Source organism: Mus caroli, chromosome 14, assembly GCF_900094665.2.
Source record: "Mus caroli chromosome 14, CAROLI_EIJ_v1.1, whole genome shotgun sequence".
Lineage (NCBI taxonomy): Eukaryota > Metazoa > Chordata > Mammalia > Rodentia > Muridae > Mus > Mus caroli.
The window spans coordinates 5,332,932-5,358,992 of record NC_034583.1 but is presented as its reverse complement, the minus strand read 5'-3'; the positions used below and the strand labels follow the sequence as shown (position 1 = coordinate 5,358,992).

The following is a 26,061-nucleotide window of genomic DNA, read 5'->3' as shown; positions in this document are numbered from 1 at the left end:
CTTGACTGGCTGGCCGCTGGTGGCATGCATGCTTTCCCTCCCCCTCTCCCCCCTCCCTCCCTCCCTCCCTCGATCCTTTTCTCCCTCCCTCCCTCTCTGTCTCCCTCCTTTCCTTCCTCTCTCCCTTCCTCCCTCTCTTCCATCCATACAAATAGGAGTGCCAAACAGTCTGACTTGATATGTATAGCCTAAGCTTAAATTTCACTCCCCGCTACCTTTCTCTCACCTGTTAGGATTAAGGTGTTCACTACTATGCCTGACTTTTTAATTCTAATTGTTGGTATCAGGAACTGGCTTTGCAGATCGCCTCCAAACCCACTGATGACAGTGACATCACCCATAGGTGACAGGGATCTGCACATCTGTTGCCATGGTAATCGCCATACATTCCCAATGTCCATTTGGCTCACCTCCCACCTTTAGCTGCAAGGGGTTATGTCACAGCCTAAATAAAAGGCAGATGCTCTTGAATTTTGCTCTCTCTTCTTCTCTCTTTTCTCCCTTTGTCTCTGTCGCCCCCTTTTTGCTCCCCCCCCAATAAAACTCTCTCACGTGGAACTGCATTGGCCTGGTGTGGTCTGTCTGGACATGAGCCCCAATTCTAACACTACACTAATTTTTTGGAAGATGGAATTGCTTGTTTTGATACTGTTTTGTTTATGTAGATGAGTCTGCTCATGAGAGGCAAGCATACTGTTTATCTCTACTTGTAATCCCTAGTCCATTCTGGATCTAAATATGCATTATTTTTAGTTATTGTAAAGGATCTGGAAGAAAGGGTTTCTGAGTTCGACAAACATGCAGGGCAGCAATGAGGTCTATTAGAGAAACAGTCCTTCACCCATTCATGGGAAAAGCACCAGTTTCGTGACATCGAATTGACAGTAACTGTAGGACACTCTAAAGGTGCAGTGTGTTTGTTAAATGGTGGAGTGTGAGGGGAGCATGGACAGACAGTTGGGGTTGGGGAGATAGCTCAGTGGGTAAGTGCACTTGTTCTGAGCATGAGGGCCTGAGATTGAATCCCCGGCACTCATGAGAAAAACCCTTCATGGCTGTGCATGACCATGACCTCAGCATTGGAGGTGGGACAAAGGATGCAGCCAGCCTATCAAAACAGTACATCTCTTGTTTAGTGAAAGATCCTGTCTCAAGGTAGTAAGGCAGGGTGATAGAGGAAAATGCCGGCTTTCTGAGACTTGTATACCCACATGCATGCACCATCTACACATGGGGGCGGGAGGAGGGTACTGAGTCTTTTCGCTGGTTGATATAAAGGGCTTTGTAAAAGCCTTTCAATCTGTTTGAAGTGGTAATTGCTTCTCCCTGGTTGCTCTGGAGCACAGATTGGTGTGGTAGTGGGAACCAGAGAGAAGAAAAACTAAGAATACTGAGTTCCCAGGTATAAGAAGGGAATGAATCACTGGTGTGACTTCCACGGTCACTTAAAGTCACACTGCTTCCATATTGCCATCTACACTTTCATGATTAGTCTTATCTAGGGCTCAGCAGTACATCACTTGTCTAGCAAGTGGGAGGTCCTAGGTTTACTTTCTAGCATCACACACACACACACACACACACACACACACACACACACCACAAAATAAAACAAGCTAAAACCCACAGTATGCATTTCCTGTGGAAGATATTTTGCTACCAGCACACATTAGCATTACCATCAGGGAGTTCACAGGTTCTTGGAGGAAAAGCGAACCTTTGACTTTATTACCCAGCTTCTTTTTAACTTGTGTGTATTAGACAAACACCTAAATATTTTCTATGGCTACATTCTCCTGCTGTGTCATCCTTAATGGATGTTCTTATGTAATGTCAAGAGGGACATGGTAGTAGTATCTTGCGCGCGCCCGGCTGGCCAGGAAGAACGACGCTGCAACAGGATCCTTCCGCACACGTTTATTGGGAGAGCTTGATTGCAGAGGCAAAGTGACCCCAAGCCCAGAACAGGTGCTGCTTATATAGGCCTAGGAGAGGCATTCTCTCTCATCTGATTGGTTAACTTGTCTCTCATCTGATTGGTTAACTTTGGTTAATTCTCAAAACCTCATCTTGGCAAAAGAACCTTTACTGCCTATGTATGTGTGGTGGCCAGCAGTAGCCAACTGCCACTCTGCAACTGCCACTCTGTAACTGCCACTCTGCAACTGCCACTCTGTAACTGCCACTCTGCAACGGCTTCCCACAGTAGTACATACCTGTTTTCCTAGCACTTGAGAGGCAGAGACAAGAGGTTGATCACATGTTCAAGGACAGGGTGGTATGGAGTCCTAGGACATCTAAAATTACATGATAAGATTCTTCCTTAAAACAAGAGTCTGCTTGAATTACAAGCCCTCCTACTATTCACCCATAAATATTTACTGAGCATCTGATACCTTTTTGGCATTGAGCTTAGACTTGGGATTCTAAAAATGAACCCAGGTCTGAATGTAACTCTAAAGACAGTAATTTTTCAGAGCAGCCACTACTTACCAGGCTAGGAAGGACACTCAGAGTACTTGCTGAGCAGGCACAACACCCCAGGTTTGATCACAGGCCCACATACATGGGACGTTGTGATGCGTGTCTGTAATCCAAGAATTATGGAGATGTACAGGCCATCCCTGAACTTGCTACCCATCAAGTTGGAAGCCAGCCTGGGATACATGAGACCGCTCTTCTCAGAAAACCAAACCAAACAAAAATAAAATACCAAGATAAAACTACCACCCACTAGGCATTCACATTTCTTCTTGTCCAATCTTTTGGAAGTGAACATTGAAAATCTCAAATATTTGTTGTTTTCCCCCAAATCTATCAATTATATAATAGAGTGGTTTAATAATTACCAAGTTAAAAATTCAGAATTGTAAAAGTACTTAGGAAAGGTCTAGTTTAATGATCAGTGAGATATATGAACACTTGAATTTTCTAGTAGATATTTGATAAAAAGGTTTTTGAAGGTAAAAGTAATTATATTATTTGTTCCATTAGAAATATTTCAATATGCAATCAGTACAAAAATTAATTAGCCACAGTATCATGTTTATATTGCTTTTGAAATTCAATGTGTATTTCATACTTGTAGCAGATGTGCATCAAACGCCAGCTTTTCTTCATTAGTGGTGGTTTCATACAATTTAGCAGAAAAAGTAGATTTCTATACCTAATTTGCACTAATAATACTTAAAATAACAGTTGAAAGTCAGATGCACTAGATATATTTCCAGTGTTAAGAATCCACATAAGAGCAGGTTCTGGGGTGCTGGGAAGAGCTGAGGTTAGCATCCTCAGCACTGTAGCCACACTGTGGCTCTAACTCAGCTTGCCAAGAAGCTGCAGACCTGGGACAAGAGATTTTGAAGGAGTTTTAAGGCATATCCATAACACCAGGCTTTACAAAGCAGGATCACTTATACATTGCTCAGTGATGGTGCTGTGTTCGATTGTTTAGTTGTGTGAAGATTGGGAAGTGTACCTGCACACATCTAGTCTCCAACCCTCTATGCTATGTGGTACATGTGTAGTGTAGCCTATGACCACAATCAAAAAAAGACAGGATTAATCTTGCCCATGAGCAAATGAAACAATAAGGAGTAGTAAACATGAGATAGATAAGGGATTATCATCATGGTTGTGGTTCAATTTCCAACTATAATTGTGTTGAGCAATACCTGCCTATATTCAGTTCTAGAAGGCATGAACCTTGGTTGTTACAAATAAAGTTAGCCATTTTAAAGCCTCTAGATCTGACCTTTCTTCCATCTTTGTAGTTTGTTGCCTGCATCCAGTATAAAAATATGTTACAGACTTTCTAAATATATGGAATCAGGTATGAAAAATGATTGCATGGCATTGGGAGAAGAGATAAAATAGTGATATGCTAAACGAAAGACATAAATGGAATCTTTTTTTAACTTTCCATTGGCTGTGTTTTTTCTAAAGCTGTGCTGTGTAAAATATCAGAAAATTTTCTACATTGAAAACCAGGAGCAAACAAAGAACAATGAAAAACATATTGAACCTGAAAGTAGAGGTTAAATAATTGCTCTCCTAAAACTGAAGCGTTAAGTTGCCGCTTCCTAAGAGGTGTAGTTTAGGGCTTTCTCTCAGCACCACAGTTGATTTTCACTGCAGTTAAGCTATATGCTATTAATACCTTCACAGAAGCTCCACGTCTGCCTTTGTCTGATAGGCGAGTTTGAGTTTTCAGAACTGCAAGAGCCTCTCATCATTGTAACTTAAGAGAAAGCAGGAAACTGAAGACTATGGTTAGATGACGTCCGGAAGTATTCTTAGCCTCTGGCTTTGAGCTGTTTTCCTTTTCTTGGATTTTGGTAAGGATATATAATTCAGTTCCATTAGAGAGGGTGTTCACAAAGCCAGCTGTCAAATTCCCACATCAATCCTCCTCAGAATTGCCAGAGGTTGACATGCCTGCAGGTTTGTCTCAAAAACTCTTTATTAGCGACGAGGAATTAAATTTCCTATGTAGACAAATTAACTTCTAAACTACAAGGAAAACAAACAATACTCAGAGGGGTAGGGTGGAGCCATCTCATTCCAAGCCTGAAGCTTTCTCAAAAGTGTTTCCCCTCTTCTGTTTCCTTGGTTTCTTCTACTCTTGTTGACACTACTGGGTTATTACCTGCTCTGGAGGCCTGTAACTCTTAGCTATCTCCATCCAATTAAAGACGTACAGGTAATTACTAGAAAGTGTTTTAAAACTGCTTGGTTTGGGCAATTCTTCAAAAGTAGGAGAAATCAGTAGGGTAGGCTACAAACATGGTTTTAAGTAAAAGACTTCTTTGAAAAGATAAAATGGTATGAATTGGCTTGGAGTAAATTAATGTAGTAGTGAAGGAAATGAAAGAGTCTGTTTTGTAAAGAAGCCAGCCTCCTGGTCTTCTATGCTAAGTTTTATGTATTGGAATATATGTTACACAGATTTTCAAGACTGGTCCTTTCTTCTGAAGTTGATAACTTTATATACACACAGCTCTAGTCACATGAGAGGTGATAAAATAGAAGTTTACATTTTTTCCAAACATAAATATCCTCCTATGCTCACTTTATTTATCTAATGGGTCAGAAGAAGAGGCAGATGCTAACATTGTAAGTGAAGTTACGCAGCAGCAGCTCCATAAGCTGACAAACCGAAGCACTGTGGCATGAGGCAGAGGCAGGACTGTGTGAGACTCCACCCCCACCCACTGCGCTCTTACAGAGGACTCAGAGAAGCAGCTTCTTCCTTGGCATCTATAACCCCTGAGTTTTCTCCTAGATTGATTAATGTTTTGTGTATGGGTGTTTTGCCTACACAAAGGCATGTGCACCACATGCATGGCTGGTGTCTGTGGAGGTCAGGAGAGGGCACTGGAGCCCCTGAAACTTGAATCATGGAGAGCAGGGAACTACTGTGTGGATGCTGGGATCCAAACCAGGTCTGACACAAGAGGAAAGTTGCTGAGCCATCTCGCTAGCTCCATCTTTCTTTCTTTTTTTTTTAAGTGTGAGGAAAACTACAGTCTCTGATTTTAGTATTTTATAGTTTGATAACTTCATAACTAGAAATGTTCCAGCAGAAAGTAAGCTCTGAATATTTATACTTTAAACTAGCCCAGAAAGACTTTGGAGGAAAATCTTTGATCTTAAAAACAAAAACAAACAAATCCCCAAAATGAAGACCAACAGTTTCCCTTCAAACTCCATATATTCTTTAAAAACAAACACCCAAATCCATTATGTCATGTTCATGGAGAATTATATTCTGATTAAGATACTAATTGGGTTGATTGAGATATAGCTCAGCAGCTCAAGAGGTCTACTATTCTTGCAGAGGTCCAGAGCTCTGTTCCCAGCACCCACACTGGGCAGCTCACAAGTGCTTCTAAGTCTAGCTTGAATGCCTCTGACCTATTTGGCACCTGCATGTGTGTATCCCTACAACATACACATAACTAAAAATAATAAAAATTTACAAATATTGATTTGGAGGAAGAAGGTATGAGTAGGTGTTTCCTTATAATTCCTAGTAGTAGGAAAAGATATACTTTGTATGTAGCATCCCTCCCTCCCTCCCTCCCTCCCTCCCTCCCTCCGTTTCTTCCTTTTTACCTTCCTTCCTTCCATTAAACAATGTTTGAAAATTCCTGTGTTAAGCTAATTTGCCCACAAAAATATAAAGCCCTTTAATGGGATATCCAGAGCCCATGGGATTTTTTTTTTTTTAACAGACACCATGTGGTGCAATCTGTTACAGTCTACAAGGCAGGATGGGGTGGGGTAGTCTCGGCAGGGGCCAAGAATAAAGTCATCTGTGGGAATTTGTGAATTATTAACCAAAATGGAGAAATGGCTCAGCTGCAGCCTTTAAACACCTTCTCTTTGCCCAAAATTGTGTAAGCTTTATTAGATTATACTTAAAAAATACCCAAGCCAAGCTAGCGAGTCAATCAGTGTGGGGAGGAAGAAAGCACAAAGCCTTTTCTGAGGTTACAATGCCGTTCATTTTGTATTGTAATTCAACCTACTGGCGATTTAATTTACAGATCTCAAAGGAAGTGTGCACTCAAATATTTGAGGACGTTAACATATCAACCACTGTTTAATTTTGGAATCTTCCGGCTTACTTGACACAATATTTTACCAGCTAACAAATGTTTAGCCTTTTTCACTTGACTGAAGAGAAGTAAGTTTCACATTGCTTCATTCACCTTTTTATGTGCATATGCTGGGAGACTGGATGTTTAAAAAGAACCCTTCCTCGTGTTCCTGTCTACGTCTAAATCTGTTTACTGATTTGGAGCTGCTGAGAAACCTGCATTTCTCTGCTAAATCAACTGCATGGCTGGAGCCCAAACTGTAATGTAACAGAAAAAATTATCAATTTGTTTTCATGACAGTCTTGAGAATGTATAAAATTGTTCTGGCCGCTAAGTCAGTGTTCCATTTCCTCCTCTCTGTCTCCTCTCTTAAAGATGCCTTCAGCTCTTAAGCCGATACTTTTTATAGCTATGTAACAGCTCTAATATTTTGTGACATTTTGTATTGTGACACTATAGATGAAATTGTCATCGGACTGACACCTTGTGCTGTTTATTCCTTAATTACAACTGTTAACACTGCAGAGAAGTGTGCTAATCTGCCAGCACATATTATGAAAACAATGTTATTGTTACCCACACCAACACCCACTCAACAGGACATTTCCAAGATGGCAGTGAACAGGAACATGTTACACAATTGATGATTTACTAGTTTTTTGTTGTAGTGAGGGCTTATATGCATTTTAACTTTTTCTGTTGTCTTCTTTTAAATATAAAAATGACCTAAATATTGGGTCTCATACCTGCAATCTCAGTTATCAGAGGCTAAAACAGGAGAATGGCTGTGACTTCAAGGCCAGGTTGGTCTACAGAGTGAGATTTTTATCTTAAAGGCAATAAAAACAAAAACAAAAGAAGAACCTTTACCACAATGAAGCCACATTTGTGACTCAGAATCCCCCACTGTGGAACAGTGTAGGCTCCTGACTAGAAGCTGTCTCCACAGCTAGGAAAGCTCGATCTGTCTTCTCCCCAGTGCTCGGCAGCCAGGAAGGAACTGGAGACTCTCAAGAGGGCCGTGATCCACAGCTTTCTGGGTTTTATTCTTAAATTTTAGAGATAATAACAGAAAGGAGGGGAGGGCGAGTTGAAAGATGACACTTAGGAAGGGGGATTTATTTTCACAGGGTTGGGAATCTTCAAATAAGCCTGTCAGAATTCAGTAGCCATTCCCAGCTCTCATAGATTTTTTTCAAAACCACCCGAGCTGTCCCAAACTGGCCACATATTGAATGCTTTAGAGTTAAGGACTTGGAGGAGTCTGTAAGAAGCACACAACCCCAGGAATCTATTTTCTGATAACTAGTATTGAACAAGAGCAGCTAAGTGTGGCAGACTTTCATGTAAGGAAGCCAGCACCTTGTTCCTGCTTCTGTTCCCATAGTGAATGATGAAAAACCACAACTTAAGGATGCCTGCAGCCAACCTGTTTAGCTGGGAATGAGGGTGTGGGTTTTAAGCACACATAACACTGGTTTAATACCATATTTAACAAACATTATGTTTTACCATTAATTTTTACACTTTTCTTGGCAAGTCTATGACTGTGCAAGGGTCTAACCTGAGACCTTTCAAGGGCTCTCAAACTGATGCTGCTGCTGAGGAAACAATGAGACAATAGAAAACAATAACAAAATGAAACTTCTTCCCTATGTCCCCGCCATGGACTTACATAGTTTTATAAAAAAAAAAAAAAATTTTTAAGAGCATATGAATAAGTTACGACTTTGCCTCGGTTTGAACCAACGGTACCTCATTTTGATTTTCAGCACCAATTGGATATGGTGCTCTTCCTAAAAGAAACAGTTCCCACTTGGGGATATGTTCTTCTACTGATGCCCAGTAACGAGTCTGAAAAAAAAAGTAAGAAAGCATATCAAACTGTTGAATTTGGTTCTTCACAATAGCCTAAATGTTTATTATCTTCAGTGTGTATGTGTGCAACTGTACACACTCTCTCACGTACATGTAGAGTGCATTTTCTCTTTAGTATATTTTATGTTAATTTTGGGGGAAAGAACTGGCTAATTACTAGAGTTAATTTTCAAATTTCTCAGCAAACCAGAGCCTGGCAGAATTAAGGTTTTAAATTTTATTTTGATTTTACACGCCCTCTTGTGGCCAGCCATGTGATTATTATCAGTACTGTCATTTATGGTACCTGTTATTAAATATTTTTGTTTACAGTTCTACATTCCATAACTGGGGTTATCCATAGTGAAATTATTATAAAAGATTATACATGAGCAATGTCCTTAGAATTAACAGGAGAGAATGTGACCTACACCTAAGATCAAGAATGCAGTGACACGTAAGTTGGCTCCTCAAGGTGTGTGGGGTGTTATATATCCACAAGTCTTTTAAAAGAACACTTGACATGACAAATTGTCATTTTTCTTAAATTTATGTGCTTATGTACAAATTTCGTGTCCATGTGTGGTCCATGTGCACATGTGTGTGCACACATGTCCATGGAAACTAGGATACTTCGAAGTCCCGTCTACCATGCTCTGCCTTACTCCTTTGAGACAGTGCCTTTAATCCTGGAGCTAGCCTGGCAATAGTAGTCCTCCTGTGTTTTGCTCCACAGTGCTGGGGTTTAAGGCGTTTGGGCCATGTATGGCTCTTTAAGTGGGTGCTGGGATCCAAATTCAGGTTTTAATCAGCAAGTGCTCTTACCTGCTGAGTCAGTTAACTCTCCAGCTCTTTAGAGTTTTATAATGAGAAAATAACTAATGTACCCATTTTGATGGAAACTGCTTGCAAATTAAGATGCTGTATATGTCTAACTGTTGGCTGTCTATTGCTGCACTGTGTGAAGGAGAACTTGGGGTGCCAAAGCTTTCATCATGGGATGGTATTTTCTATTGGATGAACATAATCAGTATTTGGGGGAGGATAATTCAGCATTGAGTCAGATGGCACTAGGAACACGTAAGTTTTCATTCTGAGCATGACAAAGATACAGTGGTTCTGATGTTTGAAGGCGGCGTGAGAGATTCTACATATCTATACATCTGTGCATGTGGTCTGAGAAACGGCTTGACATACATAAGATAAAGGTTACCCTGCTGTGCCAGAGTAGCTCAGAATACTATCCAAGGCCAGAGATGGGGGAGGGCGGTTCTGTGCCATTCACGGCTGAATTAACCACTATTGTGTGCCCTGTATTTACTAAAATAAGGCATTGGTGAATTCAACAAAGGAGGACATACCCAATGCACAACTTTGAGCCAGAGATTTTTCCGCATTTGATCACTGCTGCTTCTTGTTACCCTAAATGACACAGAAAATTGAGGGGCAGATTCTCAGCCTCAGACTTTTGAATCTATTCTTATCCCTGATTGGGCAAAAAGAAAAATTACATCTGAGAAAGCTCATTAGAAGTAGAAAATGAAACTATTTTCCATGTAGTAAATTCCCATCCACACAAACTCATCCAAGTACCAAGTATGGCCAATCTTCTTCCAGTCTGCTTTTGAAATCTGACTAATACAGTTGTTTGTATTGGGTGATAAGCATGGAGGTAGACATTTTTTTCTTCTTTCTTTTATCTTCCATTTTTGTTTTCTCCATATGTAGACTCATAACAGTCTCCTGTCTCAGCCTTCTACCACATAACTGGTGGTTTGCATCTGAATGGCTTTGGCCACAGCCTGGTCTAGGAATGCTATTGTTCCTCCTTACATTTCTAACTAGCACTCCTTGGTTGGGCACTATGTCAGTGTGAAGAGTCACAGCCTATAGTCCTGGTTCATTAGGACAGTTGCTTCAATGTGACAAGACAAGATTTTTATAACATTTATGCTCTCTGTTCCCTAAGCCTTGGTGAATACTGATGTCCCATTCAGGATGAGCACCGAGTCTCTCCTCAGCACTGTGACCAGTTAGTTCTGCAGCTGCACTGACTGCTGCCCATTACAGAAAGAAGTTTCTCTGACTGAGGCTGACAGCAGTCAATATGGGTATATGGGTATACCCATGGGTATAGGCATAAATGTTTGGAAGGCAACTTTGACAGCATGCCCATTTAGGAAAATAACAATATTCTAGGGCCTATGGACTCCACAGCCACGGACTTTTGACCAAGATTCCAGTATCAAACAAGAAATTCCACCCTGTGAAGCAGGTCTGAAATCCAATGAGAAAGCAGTTAGTTACCCCATTAACAGTTGTAACATTATTATAGCAGGGGGCATGTCTTTCCTGGCAGCCTGGCAGTGGAGCACATAGGGTTTAGTACTAGGTAAGACCACTGATGTCTTTTCTCTTCCAGCAGCCTACATAGCATCTCCTGACACTATGAAACCTAGGCAGCAGGGAGGAAGTTTCCTGTCAGTTTAAAATTCACTTCTCCATATCTAGAAGCCAAGTGTATGGTGTCTTCAGCAGTAGCATCTTATCATGCACTATGGTAGGTAACCAAGTATGATGGCAACAGCAATAGGCTTTGTTATCCTGGAGACTTTGCAGGCTTCTTGACCAATAACTCAGAGGAAGCATCCAGTTTTCATTTAAAAGCTCATGTCATTGACATTGTCTACCTCTGCAGGGCAATTCTATTTAGAAGAGGAGACCAAAAGAATGTGAAAGTCAGAGGGTGGTGATAAGTGCTTGAAATGCTGTCTTCTGGACATGGCATGGCTATCACAGTCATAAGCACACAGCTGCTGTGGTTACCTACACAGGGTCAAGGCAGCCAGAACCCCAGCAGTGAGGGGAGAGATGAAGAGCTATTGGCAGTGGGTAACTGCTGGGGGACAGAGACTCACTCTTTGTTGAGGTGGTAACTGGTAGGTTTGCCATGCTTCAGTGAATCCCTCACATCCATGCACATGTAGGGCAGCTCTAACTGGACTTAATAGGTTATTTTAAAGGGGGAGGGACATAGGGGGATAGAGGTAGATATGATCTGTATTCCATCAGAGAACTAGGATGCTGGAAGGTTAAGACACTTGCCACTGAGCCTGACTATCTGAATTTGAGTCCCAGAATCCACATGATGGGAGGAGAGAAACAATGATTGCAGTTATCTTCTGACCCCCACATATGTACCACAGCATGTGTGCATGCATGGCACTTGTGTATGAATATGTGCTGCACACATGCACTCATAAACACAAACTGGATGTAGAGTTTTGAAAATTATCAATTCCGATTAGATAATTTTTTTCATCAAGATATCCCTTAATTGCTAACAACATATAAAATATTGTACTGTGGATATAAAAATATTAAGCAATCCTTTATTCCTTTTCCTGTTGACTAAAACCTGGGCAATACAGCTGGGAAGCCCTTGTTGAACTTGCAGGGAACTTAGAGTTGTTATTCTTGTTAGAGTTAACTTAGGGTCTTACCTCAAGAGAAAGCATCGAAGGCTGCGGGTGTGGGGTAAGCTTGGTCTGAAAAGCCTTCTCTGCAGCATCTATGTCCTGTAACAGACACCAGCATTTTAAAACTAAAGTGTATGTATATGTAATCTAAATGGCACCTACATCCCCCAGTGTCTGTACTCCAAATCTCACCTCTGCCCTTTTTTGGATTCAGTGAATTCACGCTGTAATGGAGGACACAGAGGTAGGGACCTTTATTATAAATCAAGTACAGGGTTTTTCATTCAACGTGAGAACATGGTGGTACTTCTGTAAATATTTCTTATGGCTCCTTAATGACTTATCTTACTACTTTTAACAGGAGCTTTAAAAAATATTCTATTTCACCTTTTGACATTTTGAAACATCTACCAAGGTCACGTTTGAGAACTACATGATCAAGTTACACTCCTTCCCATTTTATAATGGTTTAAGTAAAAGTTTGCAATTCTGCCTTTGGCTGTATAATAGCTATCCTTGGCCATGGGCAGCCCTCAGGCTGTGTGGTAAAAGTACCTACAGGTCTTCAGGACTGGATTTTCATGTTAATTTAAATGGGAAGTGTCACTGCTAGGCAGTACACTACTTAATGGATGGTATTTACCAATAGGAAGTGTCACTGCTAGGCAACACACAACTTAGTGGATGGCATTAAGAACCATACTTAAATTTGGAGTTTAATTTCAAGATAAGCATATTTTCTTCTATGGTTATAAAAACAGCAGCGCAATTAAGCTTAACCTGGTATAAATTTTCCTTCCCTACATACCTTAAACACATGCAAAGAAATGTGGGGCTCTGCATGTTGTTACAGAAACATTTGAGTCTGGCTAAGAAATGCTCTCCACACCAGCAGCACTGCTGTCTAGAACACAGTTACTATGTTAAGTTCACAGAGGTCTGGTGCAAGGCTTGGCGCATTCTGTGTCTCCTCTGAGCTTAGTGTATTGCTAGCACAAAGTTCTCTTGATCCATGCACACGCATCGGAGCAATCTAAGTAGAGGGCTGTTGGACAGACGGCGAGAAATGAAGAGGGCGTGGGAGTGGGGTGTGAAGAAGCCAATGCTGAACAGGAGAAAAAAGATAGCAGATGGTAGCGGCGGGAGTAAGGGATGGGTGTGAAATGTAAAAAGGAAAAACAGGAAATTCCCTAAAGGGACTCCCCAAAGTTGCACAACCATTAATGCACCTGCTGTCTAGGGGAAGGTGATTTGAAGGAAAAATACACAATTCAGGAATATAAAAACTGATGTTAGCATGTCTATCCCCTACCAGAAGTTTACAGCTAGCATGCATGTTAAAGATGCATGCTGATGCCATGACAGATGCAGAGGTATGACTATTCTGTGACTGTTTTATTGAGATTTTACAAGGTTTGTAAAAGTAATAATTTATTGTTAGTAATCTTACAAACGAAACACAGAATAATTGTGGCCTCAGATCTGACAGGACTGTGAGAACAGCTCCACTGTTGCTGTCAGGGGCAGATCTGGGTGACACTTAGCTCTGATATTATCAGGATTTTTCTTGAAGACAGAAAATAAGGCCACTTCATATCGCACGGAGAAGCAGATGCACAGCCGCCAGCGGAGGCAGGTACAGCATCTGCCACCACATCCCTGAACACAGCACTTAGGTGACCGCTCCTCTTCAGCTGGGTCGCTTTTCATCCTTTACTTCTAAGTATGGCTCTCTTAAGCTGCGTGATGCCTGTCTTCCTATGTTTACTCTCTTCTCTCGTGACTGCCTCTTACCCAGCTTCCAGCACTATTGTAGCGAAGGGCTAGACTTCCACCTCGCCTTTCATGAATCTACTGGGTAAAGCCCCTCACTGAGTGGGCTGCTTGGGGCTGGCGTCTGAGAGCCAGGTACTTCTGTGGCACTCATCTTCTTGCCACCTACTCATTGCTAGCATGACCACACAGCTCTCTAGACTGTCCTTTCCAGACGCCTTCCATTGTCCCCACTTCATTCCTAGCACCACAGTCGTATGACTGATTCGTTCATTCAAGCGCTCACCTAGTATTTGCTTTGAAACATGCCAAGAGAATATTTGTTTTATTTCATAATTGTCCTAGGATCGACTTGTTGGTTAAACAACCACTTGAAACCTATCCTCATATATCTTAGACTCAGAAAAAATGGATGCCCAGGTAAACAGGGGGAATGTGGCTTCCTTTGCCTGACTGGAGTATAACAAACAAAAAGACCACAATTTGATGAGCACATTCTGTAAGAAGGTATAACTTGATATTGCTACACAACACCCCCACAATGACAGCTGTAGTCATGGTATACATGTCCCTTGATATTGCTACACAACACCCCCTCGATGACAGCTGTATCCATGGTACACATGTCTCTTTTATATGCATTTAAATAGTCACTGAGTGGATAACCACAATTGCAAAGTTTCTTGAGCAAACTCAGAAACTTAAAAAAGAAAAAAAAAATGGTGCTGAAGATGAGCAAGGAAAAGTCCAGAGCTGAAAGCAGGAACAAGCTGGACTCACCTGCCTATGAACTGTCACTCTGTCTTACAGATCTGCCACTTGACCCTTAAAAGTCTGAGCAGAGGTTGATATGACAGGGCTGTTTGATATTCATGGGAGGCCTCACCTTTTCTGAGGAGAGGCAGACAAGGAATGGATGGGGCGGGGGGTGGGGGAGAGGACTGGGAGGACAGGAGGTAGGAGAAACTGCAGGATGTGGAATAAATTAATTAATTAAAAAAAAGACTGAGCAGTTAAAGAACATGAAAAAGCAAACATCAGAAGTTGGCAACCAAGCAAAACAGATGTACTGTCTTGGTAGTGGCACAACCATTAGCAGGTCTTTGAACATACTATTGACTGAACTTCCCTGGTAGGACAAGCCCTAGAAACAAAGTGTCCTGCTACAAAGGACTTCCAATGGTCACAATGGTGGCAGTAGTGATGCCTGTATCACAGGACAGTCAGGGCAGCAATTGTCCTTATCTTTAGTTTTGATGTCCAGTTTCAGATTTCATGGTTGACAGTGGACTGCAGATAGCAAATTGAAAGTTGGGGACTAGGGGTGCATCTCAGTAGTATGGTACATGCTAGCACACAGCATATGTGGGCCTTGGCATCAGTATCCAGCTTGGACATGTACATCAGAAAAAGCAACTAATAAGTTTTAAGTTGTGCACCATTCTGAGTGGCATAGTGAAATTTCATGACTTGCCCTGGGTTCACACCTTGGGTTGCATACCATCTCTGTCAGTTATGTACACAGTATGTCAATATGCTATGTTGGTCACTTGGCAGTTGTCTGGGTTGTTCCATCTGTCTTTCAAGTATAACAGGGCTTTTGTCTAAGTGACCCCTGTGTGGTTGGCAAGTCTGTGGTCACTTGCCTCACTTTCATGCCATCACCGAGGCACTTGTTTGTTCCACAGGAATGGGGAGTACAATACATCCCTCTGAAACCACATCCACCCAGTTTTTATTAGAATATAACCACCATACTTTATTGTTGCTGATTCTTTTCTGTGCCTTGTTTATACATTAAGCCTCATTACAAGTGTACAAATATGAGTGAACATTGTACATAGGACGTGGCATTCTCCATGGTTCCACATGTCTGGTGGGACATCTTGGAGCATAAGCCCCACAGATTAAGAAGACTACTGCATACAGGTATGTGATGTTTGGGAGCTCTTTGAGGACCAAGCATTTGGGTTCGTTTTTCAAATAAGGTTTCAATCTGTGGCTCAGGCTTGTCTCAAACTCACAGCCATCCTACTTCACCTCCCAAGATTACAGGTGTAAGCTATCACACTCAGTTCAGAACTGGGGTTTCTGGTATAGGGGAAGGGGGGACTAGGGGCACAAAATCAATGGTTTTAAGTTAAAAACCTTGTAATACTTTAACTGAATTGGAATTACTGATAGGAGTTCTTGTTGTATCTTATCTCAAAAAGGAAAATCAAAGAAGTTGCAATAAATAGTCCCAGTGCCCAGATTGAGAGCTCTAAATATATTTCCTGCCAAAAGGAGCCAAAGCTCCTTGAAGCAATGACCAATTCCAAGTCTGGCTGGCAGATACAGGGAGCCTGCAAGAACCCATCAGGTCAGAAAAAGAGGAAACTACCAGAGACTGTTACTATATGGTAGAGGCATCCGGGGCTGACTTGGAGAGCCTTCCGTTTGGTAATAATGGCCTAATCCCAATATGAGGAATAAAAAGTCACAAAGAGCTGAAACATTGCCAATCTCAGATAAAGCAACATCTCATAAGTCACCCTGGAGGAATGGTGGGAAACTGGCTTGTTTTAAAAACTCAGTGAAGGGGCTGAAGATATGACTCAGTGGCTTGGTTCCTCGTACCCAAATCAGGTACCTCACAAGGTCCTGAAACTCCAGCTCCAGAAGATCAGATGCCCGCTTCTGTCCTTCACGGGCACCTGCCTCCTGTGCATAACACATAACTAAAAACAAATATTTGTGAAATAACTAAATAAAGGGCAGGAATTGTGACTTAGTAGTTGCCTAACATGTTCAAGGGCTTAGATTTGATACCTAGTTCTGAAAAACAAAAACAACTAAATTTACAAAAGGAATCAAGCATTCAGTGTACTGTTTCCGACATTAACTACACACAACAAGGTCACTGACATAGAGCAGATTCTCTTTAAACAAATACAAATCAAAAGTCAAATGAGAAGGAATAAAATAACTGGAACACAAGTTTGACTTTTTTTTTTCCTTTCTAAACTTGAGTATTGCTGTGTTACATTCGGCTAGCCTAAGCTTGCTTCACTGAGGAGACTGGCTTGTAACTCACCCCAAGCCCCTGCTGCTGCCTACAGCCTTTAGAATATTTCCAGACAGTGATCACCAACGCTGATGTGCTCTTGCCCCAAACATCAAACTTAAACCTTCCTCTGTTTCCATTCTTTTATTATTATTATTATTATTATTATTATTATTATTATTATTATTATTATTTTCTTTATTTACATTTCAAATGCTATCCCAAAAGTTCCCTATACCCTCCCCTGCCCTGCTCCCCTACCCACCCCACTTCTTGGCCCTGGCATTCCCCTGTACTGAGGCATATAAAGTTTGCAAGACCAAGGGGTCTCTCTTCCCAATGATGGCTGGCTAGGCCATCTTCTGCTACATAGGCAGCTAGAGACACGAGCTCTGGGGTTACTGGTTAGTTCATATTGTTGTTCCACCTATAGGGTTGCAGACCCCTTCAGATGCTGGGGTACTTTCTCTAGCTCCTTCATTGAGGACACTGTGCTCCATCCAATAGCTGACTGTGAGCATCCACTTCTGTGTTTGCCAGGCACTGGCATAGCCTCACACGAGGCAGCTATATCAGGGTCCTTTCAGCAAAATCTTGCTGGCATATGCAATAGTGTCTGCATTTGGTGGCTGATTATGGGATGGATTAATACTATCACCCAGTAACCTAACCTACCAGGGCTTGAAGTAGGGCAGTTGTTAGTTACAATGTACTTAGGTATAAAATACAATCCAAATTTTGAAGGCAAGAGAGAAAAAAAAATTTTAAAGTAAACATTTACAATATTTTATAATTACTTCAAAAATTAACTTACTCTCATGTTGGATTTTATGGTTCTGGGACTCCAGCCCAGGCCTTGTGCATGTACGTTCAGCTGTCTCTTTTGTCTTTGTTAAAAGTAGTTTGTAGCCGGGTGTGGTGGCGCACGTCTTTAATCCCAGCACTTGAGAGGCAGAGGCAGGTGGATTTCTGAGTTCAAGGCCAGCCTGGTCTACAAAGTGAGTTCAAGGACAGCCAGGGCTACACAGAGAAACCCTGTCTTGAAAAAACCAAAAAAAAACAAAAACAAAAAGTCGTTTGTACCTGTCATTGGCCGTCCAGATGACAGTTTGCTAAGTCCCTGCTCAACCACTGCCTACTCCATGATTGCTCCCAGGCTGATCTCAGTAGAGACAGACCCCCATTCTGCTGCTGATGGTAATGCTTTCCTGCCCTATCTTTGCCTGCAGGGTTTATACCGCTTCCCTGTGAGATAGAAAGGTCTTGCTGTATGAGGCTGAGTTTTCTGGGAGGGGAGCAGGGAGAGATCACATTTTATAACACAGAAGTATTTATATGAACAAAATCCTCTCTCTCCTCTAACTGCACAACCATGATGATTGTTTTTTAAGGCTGATATTCTATTTGATACTAATAGGGAAAAGTCAGTCAGCCCGCATTTTTTTTTAAGTGCATGATCTCTTTATGGCAATTATTGACTGAAATTTGACTCAGAATTGTCTTGCTTCAGGTTCAATTAATTAACTAAGATGTCAAATATTTCATGGGATTAGTCTTTTCCTTATGTCTCCTTTAAAAAAATTCCTGCATTTGATACTGCTTTGAAAAATAATTTTAAAGTTAGCATACAAACTAATGGACGTTGTTAGAGCATTCCCACGTGTGCGCGAGTGTCCCTACATTCTGTGTGTACCCATCTCTTTCCTCCTCACTCCCTCTCCTCCCTCTTGCTAGTCCCCTCCCACCTGCCTCACTTCTGTTTTCATCTTACCTATTCATACTAGTTTGTCTTTCACAAATGATTCACAGACACACTGTACCATTCACAGGCAATTGTTGGGATCAAACTCTATGTATAAATAGCTCTGTTCTGAGTGTAGGTAAATGGAGTCTCTGTGAGAATGAGGAAAGGCAGCTCAGGTTCACGTTTATCTATTTCTAAGCCTTTGAAAAACATTTAATGTTAAAAATAATTTCTAACCTTTCAGTTAATGTAATAGACATGCTATTTAATGTCTTTCCCATAAGCTATGCCTTATGGCACAGGCCTGTAATCACAGCTTCTTAGGAGACGGAGGCAGGAGGATTATTGTTTGTACATTCACTTCCTATCAAGGCAACCAAGTAAGTTGAAGAGCAGTCTGGGAAACTCAGCCCTTTTTTCAGAAGGAAAAGCAGGCTCATGGGTAAGTGTGCTTGAGGATAGGGGAGACCCTGAGTCAATCTCTAGAACCCACATGGAGCACAAAGAAATGTCTTCCATAAATTATCTTCTGACCCTCACAAAAATCTGTGGTACCCTCTTCCCCAATATATAAATCAAAAGTAAAATAAGGTCTGAGGATATAGTCCAGCAGTGGAATGCTTGCTTAGGGTTTAATCCACTCTCCCAGGCCCGTCCCAGACACAACACCTCTCTTGGGAAACAGAAAGTAGTTCTTTGGTAGAGTGTGCACATAGCATACATGAGGGCCTGGGTCTATTCTCTAGCACCCTATCTCCCCAGAAAATACCTCTCAACACAAAATTCTCAAAGATTCAAATTCTCTTTATCTTTTTACAGTGATTTCTATAGTAGTACCATTAATGCTGCTTTGAAAGTTTTTTAAAAATGAAAGCAACACAGGATTTAAAAGTGCATATGTAATTAAATGTATCAAACAAAGGCAGGGAAAAGATCATGCCTAGCAACAATCACTGTGCCTGCAATGCAGGAAGTGTTCAATATATGAATAGGATACTATGAAGACAGGGGGTTTGTCCTTTCAGTTTCTTTTCACTATGACAGTCTGGGAAATCCCAGCACACTAAACTTTTCTTTCAGTTATGGAGGCCAGTGCATTCCCTTCTCTCTATTCTGATGTTCCTGAATCTATGATGGATACCCATGGATCCTTAGTTGGACTGCATTTACTATATCCAATCTATAGAACTTTATAAAATATAAAACTGAACTTTACACAGACATACACACACAAACATGTATGTATACAGACAGAACTTTATATAAAACTGAATTTTATATAAAATATAAAAGAAAATATAAGGTGACTGGCTTGATGGCTTTTTATTTATTTATTTTAGCTTCTAGCCTTACCACTATTAAAGAATAGTTTCTCTATTCATTTTTAAAAATCCTTAGATGTATGTGTGTGTTTCTGAGTGTATGGCTGTATGCTATGTGTGTACAAGAACCCTCTGGGGTCAAAAGAGGTGTCCGATTCCCTCATACTGGAGTTATGGATGGTGGTGAGCAAGCACGTGGGAACTGAGGATCAAATTTGGTCCTCTGGAAGAGCAGCCTGTACTCCACCCGCACCACTGAGCCTTCTCTCCAGCCTATTTCCCTATTCTTGAATCATCTAAGGAGAAAGTCAATCTTCCTTAAGTGTGTGTGTGTGTGTGTGTGTGTGTGTGTAGCAGGAAGCTTAGAGATCACATATCAATTACATTCAGGAAGCAGGGAATGCAAACTGGAAGTGAGGTGAGGCTATAACTTCCAGTGAGATACTTCCTCCAGCAAAGCCAGACCTCCTAAAGATATGGGAAGAGCATAGACTCTTCCCAAACAGCACCACTAACTGGAGACCAAGTGTTCAAACCTGTAAACTATGGAGCACATTTTTTTTTTTTTTAATTCAAACCATTACAGTCTCTGAACAAACACAACTTTGTGTCTTGTGAATTTTCAAGCTAATTAGCTCATAATCCCACTAACATCAATAGGGCCACTCATCTTTTTGCTCTTGACTTTTTTTTTTACTTAAGAACCCAGTAGAATGTTTCAATTATTTAAATACAGGTGAGCTTCAGCTTTACCTAAGAGGTCTTTACTAATATTTTACATTAGTTCTGTCTCATTAATTATGTCTAATATTCAGAACAAAGAAATCACACCAGAATCATAAATTCGGGCAAAATGTTTTAGAAAGGTGCGGAAAATATCCTAAAATAGCCCTCAAGTACATTTTCAGTCTTAATCCTCATAGTCTCCATTTTACCTCATTTAACTTAGCATCTGCTCATCTAGAGTATCGGTCTTTGATCATAAGGAGCTTCGAGAGGTCTGATGCTCTCTAATCTGTAGCCTCCCTGAAGAAAGAACTTTGATGGAGCCTTACTCTGTGATCTCTACTTTCAGCTCCAGGCACTCATCAGATGCTTGCTCATTAAAAGAAAAACCCTTGAAAACCAAACAGCACACCACTTGCTCCAGGTAGTAGCGATCAAGTCTTCCAATTTAGTTTCTCTAACTTTTCACAGCAATTTCCAGAGTATCCTATATATTTCCATTTAAAAATAAATATTGTTAACACCATTGGGCAAGTAAGACATATGGCAATATAGAATGCTTTGGTAGCACTATGGCTGTGACTTAAATTACTGTGGATCAAACTGCCAGAAGCTGAGAAGATAACTGAATTTTCCTCTCCCTTTATCCTGTAGTGAGGATAGAAGATAGCTGTATCATGCCTATCGATGAAAATATTTAACAATAAAAACTGAAAACACTGCTTTATAACTTAAATAATATAGTCTTACTACCAAATGTTTTAGTCATAGGATCTCTTGGAAGCTTGAATGGAAGCAAACTCTAGGGTTTTAATTATGGATGAAGCCACACAATTCTGGAAGCACAGTATAACAAGCAGCCAAAAATGTTACACATATGATTTTATTCCAAATGGGCACATTGGCCAAATGGTGAGGCCCTATGCAGTCATAGACTTTGACCACCTATTCCACAACCACCCAAAGGAGTCTGGGAAATGAGCTCTCACACAATGAATTCTATATGTTTACTGTGGAATTAGTTGGGGAAAATCAAATGGTTCACATTTTTGTGCTGCTTAGTATTTGAGTTGGGTCTAAACACATCACACACACATCTTTGCAGTCCTTTCTTGAAAGGGAGAGTATGAAAAAACGTAAAGATATGCTTTCTGCTGCTTCTTGCACAAAGGTGACCTTAATATTCTTCCTGTCGTCATTGAATTTTTTTGGTTGACAGAAAAAAATTTAGCTTATGTAAACTTCACTTTTTTTCACTTTCAAAAAGCAAGAATCCATATGCTATTTGCCTAACTAACATGGGCTTGAAAAAGACATTGGCTCATTAATTCTGCTAGTTACTAAAAACAAAGAAATGATGTGAGTCAAAATTGTGAGACACATGTAAATACCTTAGGACAGGGGAAAACGTCTACACCCAAGTCGTGAGAATTACCTGCAAGAGTCGGAGGTTTCTTCTAGAAGCAGTCTCAGTGGCTTGGAGGAGAGATGCCCTTTCTGTGTTTTCATCTCCAAATTTGTTTTTCATTTTCTGAAGTAACATTAATCTTTGTGATACTCTGGAAAAAAAGTGAAGATTATATGCAGAGGAAAAACTGAAAAGCAAATATTTTATTGCTTGACCAATACTTAATATTTCTTTCTTAATTGCATCTCACCTCAGCAATGACCTGTTATTTAAAGCCAATCATTACATCAACTAATGAGAAAATGAAAAGAGTAGATAGTTTACTGTGTCTTAAGTCAATATGGGTAAAATTATTTTTGTTTTCATTAACATATACTTCCCCAAATGCCATAAGTATATGCCTCTGGTTTTTAGCCACTGCGGTCTTTTGAAATTATTGTAGAGTGTTGAAGATATGTAATTTTTGGTGAAAATGCAAACTGTAATACATATCTCCTTGTACACATAGTTATATATACCTCCCCACACATATACATTGCTATAACTTGCTATAGGAAACCTTCTGCTTAACACTTCAGTACCCCTGAATCTCATGTTACACATTTAGAATTGTGCTAAACTTCCATATGTTTGAAGAAGCAATAAAAATATTTTTTATCTCTTTTTCCAAGAGAAAGATGATGGTTTGATATGAGTGAGAGGCAGTATGTATGTATGCATGCTTACAAGGTAAACCAGTGTTTGGAAAGAGAGGAAAAGCTATGAGTAAATCCTTTAACCATTTCATTATATAGAACACACTTGAAAAATTTTTTGTTCATTTTTAGAACTGGTTTGGTTCCCTAAAGGATGAAAATTATGTACAACAATGAAAAATATATTAGTGGTATACAGAAAACAATATAATTAAATAAAATAATAAATAAATGAATGATAAATCACTGTTTTATAGGGGTGTCTTGAATATAGAACTAAAAAGGTCAATGAGCATTTGCATTGTTTTTGTTTTTATGAAAATAGTGTATTAGAAAGCCAGAGAGCCTGGTAAGTAATTAAACAATAGGAAAATCTGAGAGCCCACAAATAGATGAAGATTAATATTAACTATAAGATCATGGCTCCCTATACGGTATGCTGGATTAAGTGCAAAATGATTAAAGACAATGGCATTAGAACATTCAAGTCAAGTGCAAGGCCCATTACTATACAGGTCACACTCCATGAGCATAAAGCCGGCTCTGGATAAGGAATTTCAAGAAGTCTCCTGAAAGCCAAGCTTGGAGCTGGAAATATGGCCCAGAAGTTACAGGTTCCTGCTGCTTTTCTGAAGGACTTGAGTCTAGTTCTCAGCATCCACAGAAAGCAGCAGCAATCAACTGCCTGTTAGTCTTAGCTCCAGGGATTCTGGTGCCCTCTCACCCTCTTCTGAGCTGCCTGGCCATCTGTAGTCACACACACGCACACACACAATTTAAAATTTTTACTTTAAAATCAAAAAGAGCCAAGAATGGTGGTAAGTGCCCTTACTCCAAGCATTCATGAGACAGAAGCAGAAAACTCAGGGGTTCAAGAACAGTTTTGGTTGTGAAGAAAGTTCAAAGCCAGCCTGGGTTACAGGAGACTCTGCCTCAGACCCTCACAACCACAACGTTTCTATTAAATCTAATGTGAACTTTAGAAAGGGTGAAGGAAGGGAACATTTTGATATTAATATATAAAAATAAATAGACATGTGGATGTTTAGAACATAATTGTGCCGTTTACTATCATTCTTAAGAGATGATGCAATAAAATGTCCTGTCAGAAAATGATACTTTCACATTTTTGTCTTCCTGTGCATGTTTCACTAATAAAGGTAACATACACTCTGTATTTGGAGTATCTTTTTCAAAAACTTACATTTCTTCATGTCTTTTAGAAAGGTGAATTTCTTGAGTAAACAAGGAAGCCATCTTTAATCAAAGCTGGGCTATAAGTTTTCTGCTAAATAATAAAAACATTTAGTTATCTTTACCCATGTGTTCAACTGTGCAATTTGGTTTTAGTACTGAAACAATACATTAATTCTCTCAAAAGAGAAGAAAACTGACAGCTTCATGTGTAATGTGAAAGAATGCACTCAAACACATTTTTATTAATTTTTTTTTTTTTTTTGCATTTGTCACATTCACTCAAAACACCATGGATCAAGGTAAACTCAAGACGCTTCCTATCTGCTACCTCCACCCAAGCTCTAATCTTAAACAGAATTTCAACAAACAAACAGCCGGCACTAAGACTAATAGACATTTTAACAGACAGAAAGAAAAAAAAAACAAACCCTAAAAATTCAACACACACTCATAGACAGAAAGGCAAACACGTATGAGGACCAACTGGGAACTCATGGTCTTGCCTTTAGGGGATAGATTGTTCAGTGCTACCATGACCCTTCCAAACAGGGGAAGCATTTTTACATGTGTAACTTAGGAAAATCTCAATTAAGTCTTCTCGCCGCATTCTAGCAAGTCAGCACTCTCATTTGGAGACTTCCTATGGCACAGTACAGCAGGCACTACTCCCCTTGGCTAGAGTACTTGCACAAGTATAGATGGTGGTCTAATGAAGTGCTCTGAAAGCGCTAGCTAGGCTGAGCACAAAAGCTAAAGGTGCCCCACCAAGGGGAGACACTGGCATTCCATGAAGGAGCCTTCCCTAAAGTTTCTGAAATTAAACGCCAGCCCTGAGCCGCTCGCTCAGGCTGGGATGCGGACAGGACGCCGGAGCTCTGGGTCGGTCGGCACAGTGCACTGGGGCCTGGCCGGCCCTTCTCCGCCCGGGGCGGCTGCCGCCCACCTCGCGCCGGGCTTCCTCGCCTTCCTCCCGGCGAGGTTTGCAGCCGACCAGGGCAGCGTCCAGGCGCCCCTGGAAAGCCACTCCTGCCGCCTCTCTTCCTCTCCTTCCGGAGCAGTTCAAGAAAAACTCTGCCTTCTGAAGCAAGGAAGCGCCCAACGGCCACCCCAAGTCCCGCCTTTCGTCCCAGAAAACTCTCGAAAGCCTTCCTGGTCACCTGGCTCCCCTCATTAGCTTCCTCCTCATCCCCCCTCGCCTCAGGGGCTACGGGCTGTGACCACACTGCGCCCACCTCTGAGCTCTTCCGGGAACGCTCCACGGACGACGCCTGCGCAAGACCTGGGCGTGGTCAGGCAGCCATCTTCGCGTACTTTACGCTCCTGACGTCAGTCAGAGTCCCAGCTACGGGGTGGCTCGGCTCTGGCGCGGGTTCGAGCACCTCAGGGAGATGAAACTGTGGAAGATCCCCCAAAAGGGGCCTTAGAAGCCTGGAAGAAGATGCGGTGATAGCTCAAGCTTTTAAAAAGTGGCCTCTGCATATGTTATAAAGTCTTCGGGGAGTACAGTTGGCTTCCTCCCTGTAACAGATTCCTCCTTTGGAATGGTGGGGGGTGGGGTGGGGGGAGGCGTGAGTGTTGTGGGGACTGTCCAAAGACTTGTCCTTAAGTTTGTTCATCAGAGGCCTGCAGAGCAGCCTCTGGGTCGCACACAGATCAACACAGCAAGTTCACAGCCTTGTGTTGTTGAGCCCACAGCACTCCTCCCAGGTGCAAAAGTGTGCCCTTAAGCTTCATTTTATTCCTTGAAATAACTTTGTGAGCGAGTAGTTCTGTTTCTTCTTTGCTTAGAGATAGATAGAGATATGGAAGAGTGATAACGTCTGACTAGGAGTTGCACAGCTGGTAAAGGGTAAACAGAACACAAAAGTGAGCTTTTCCTCCTAGGTTACCTACATTAAATTTAGCACCGAATTTAGACACTTTGAACTCAGTGTGACCTTTATTTTGAAAGCCTCTTTTCTACACACTTAGGTATCGTCACTTCTTTACTTCTAGGGCAAGGTCTCACTCACTATGTAGACCTGGCTAGTCCGTTAAATCACAGGACATACCTCTGCCTCTCCGCCTCTCTGCCTCTGGTCCTGGGAGTAAAGGCATGGACTATGATACTTGGCTCTTCCTATCTTATAATGCTACTCTCTCAATAGAGGTATTATTTCATTCTCAGTGTGGGACTTCCCACTTCCCCAACCACAGTTTTTTTCCACAA

The 26,061-nt window shown here is 41.1% G+C and overlaps 1 protein-coding gene across 12 annotated transcripts; it reads right to left on the bottom strand.

Annotated features, from left to right (window-relative positions):
• Positions 1-6,156: 6,156 nt before the first annotated feature.
• On the bottom strand, positions 6,157-25,143 carry C14H3orf14 (chromosome 14 C3orf14 homolog). Of its 12 annotated transcripts, none has more exons than XM_021181755.2 (6): positions 25,085-25,143; positions 23,860-23,943; positions 21,988-22,111; positions 11,966-12,040; positions 9,824-9,884; positions 6,157-8,459 (listed from the first exon to the last, which is right to left on the bottom strand). In XM_021181755.2, exons 2-5 carry the CDS (start codon positions 23,910-23,912, stop codon positions 9,864-9,866), a joined length of 273 nt encoding a protein of 90 aa, XP_021037414.1. In that variant the 5' UTR covers positions 23,913-23,943; positions 25,085-25,143; the 3' UTR covers positions 6,157-8,459; positions 9,824-9,863. The 12 variants fall into 12 exon arrangements, with proteins under 12 accessions (XP_021037414.1, XP_021037405.1, XP_021037406.1 ...); XM_021181746.2 differs by lacking the exon at positions 9,824-9,884 and having other exon boundaries at positions 6,157-7,653; positions 8,361-8,459; XM_021181747.2 differs by lacking the exon at positions 9,824-9,884 and having other exon boundaries at positions 6,157-7,653; positions 8,361-8,459; positions 23,860-23,940; positions 25,085-25,141.
• Between the last annotated feature and the right edge of the window lie 918 nt (positions 25,144-26,061).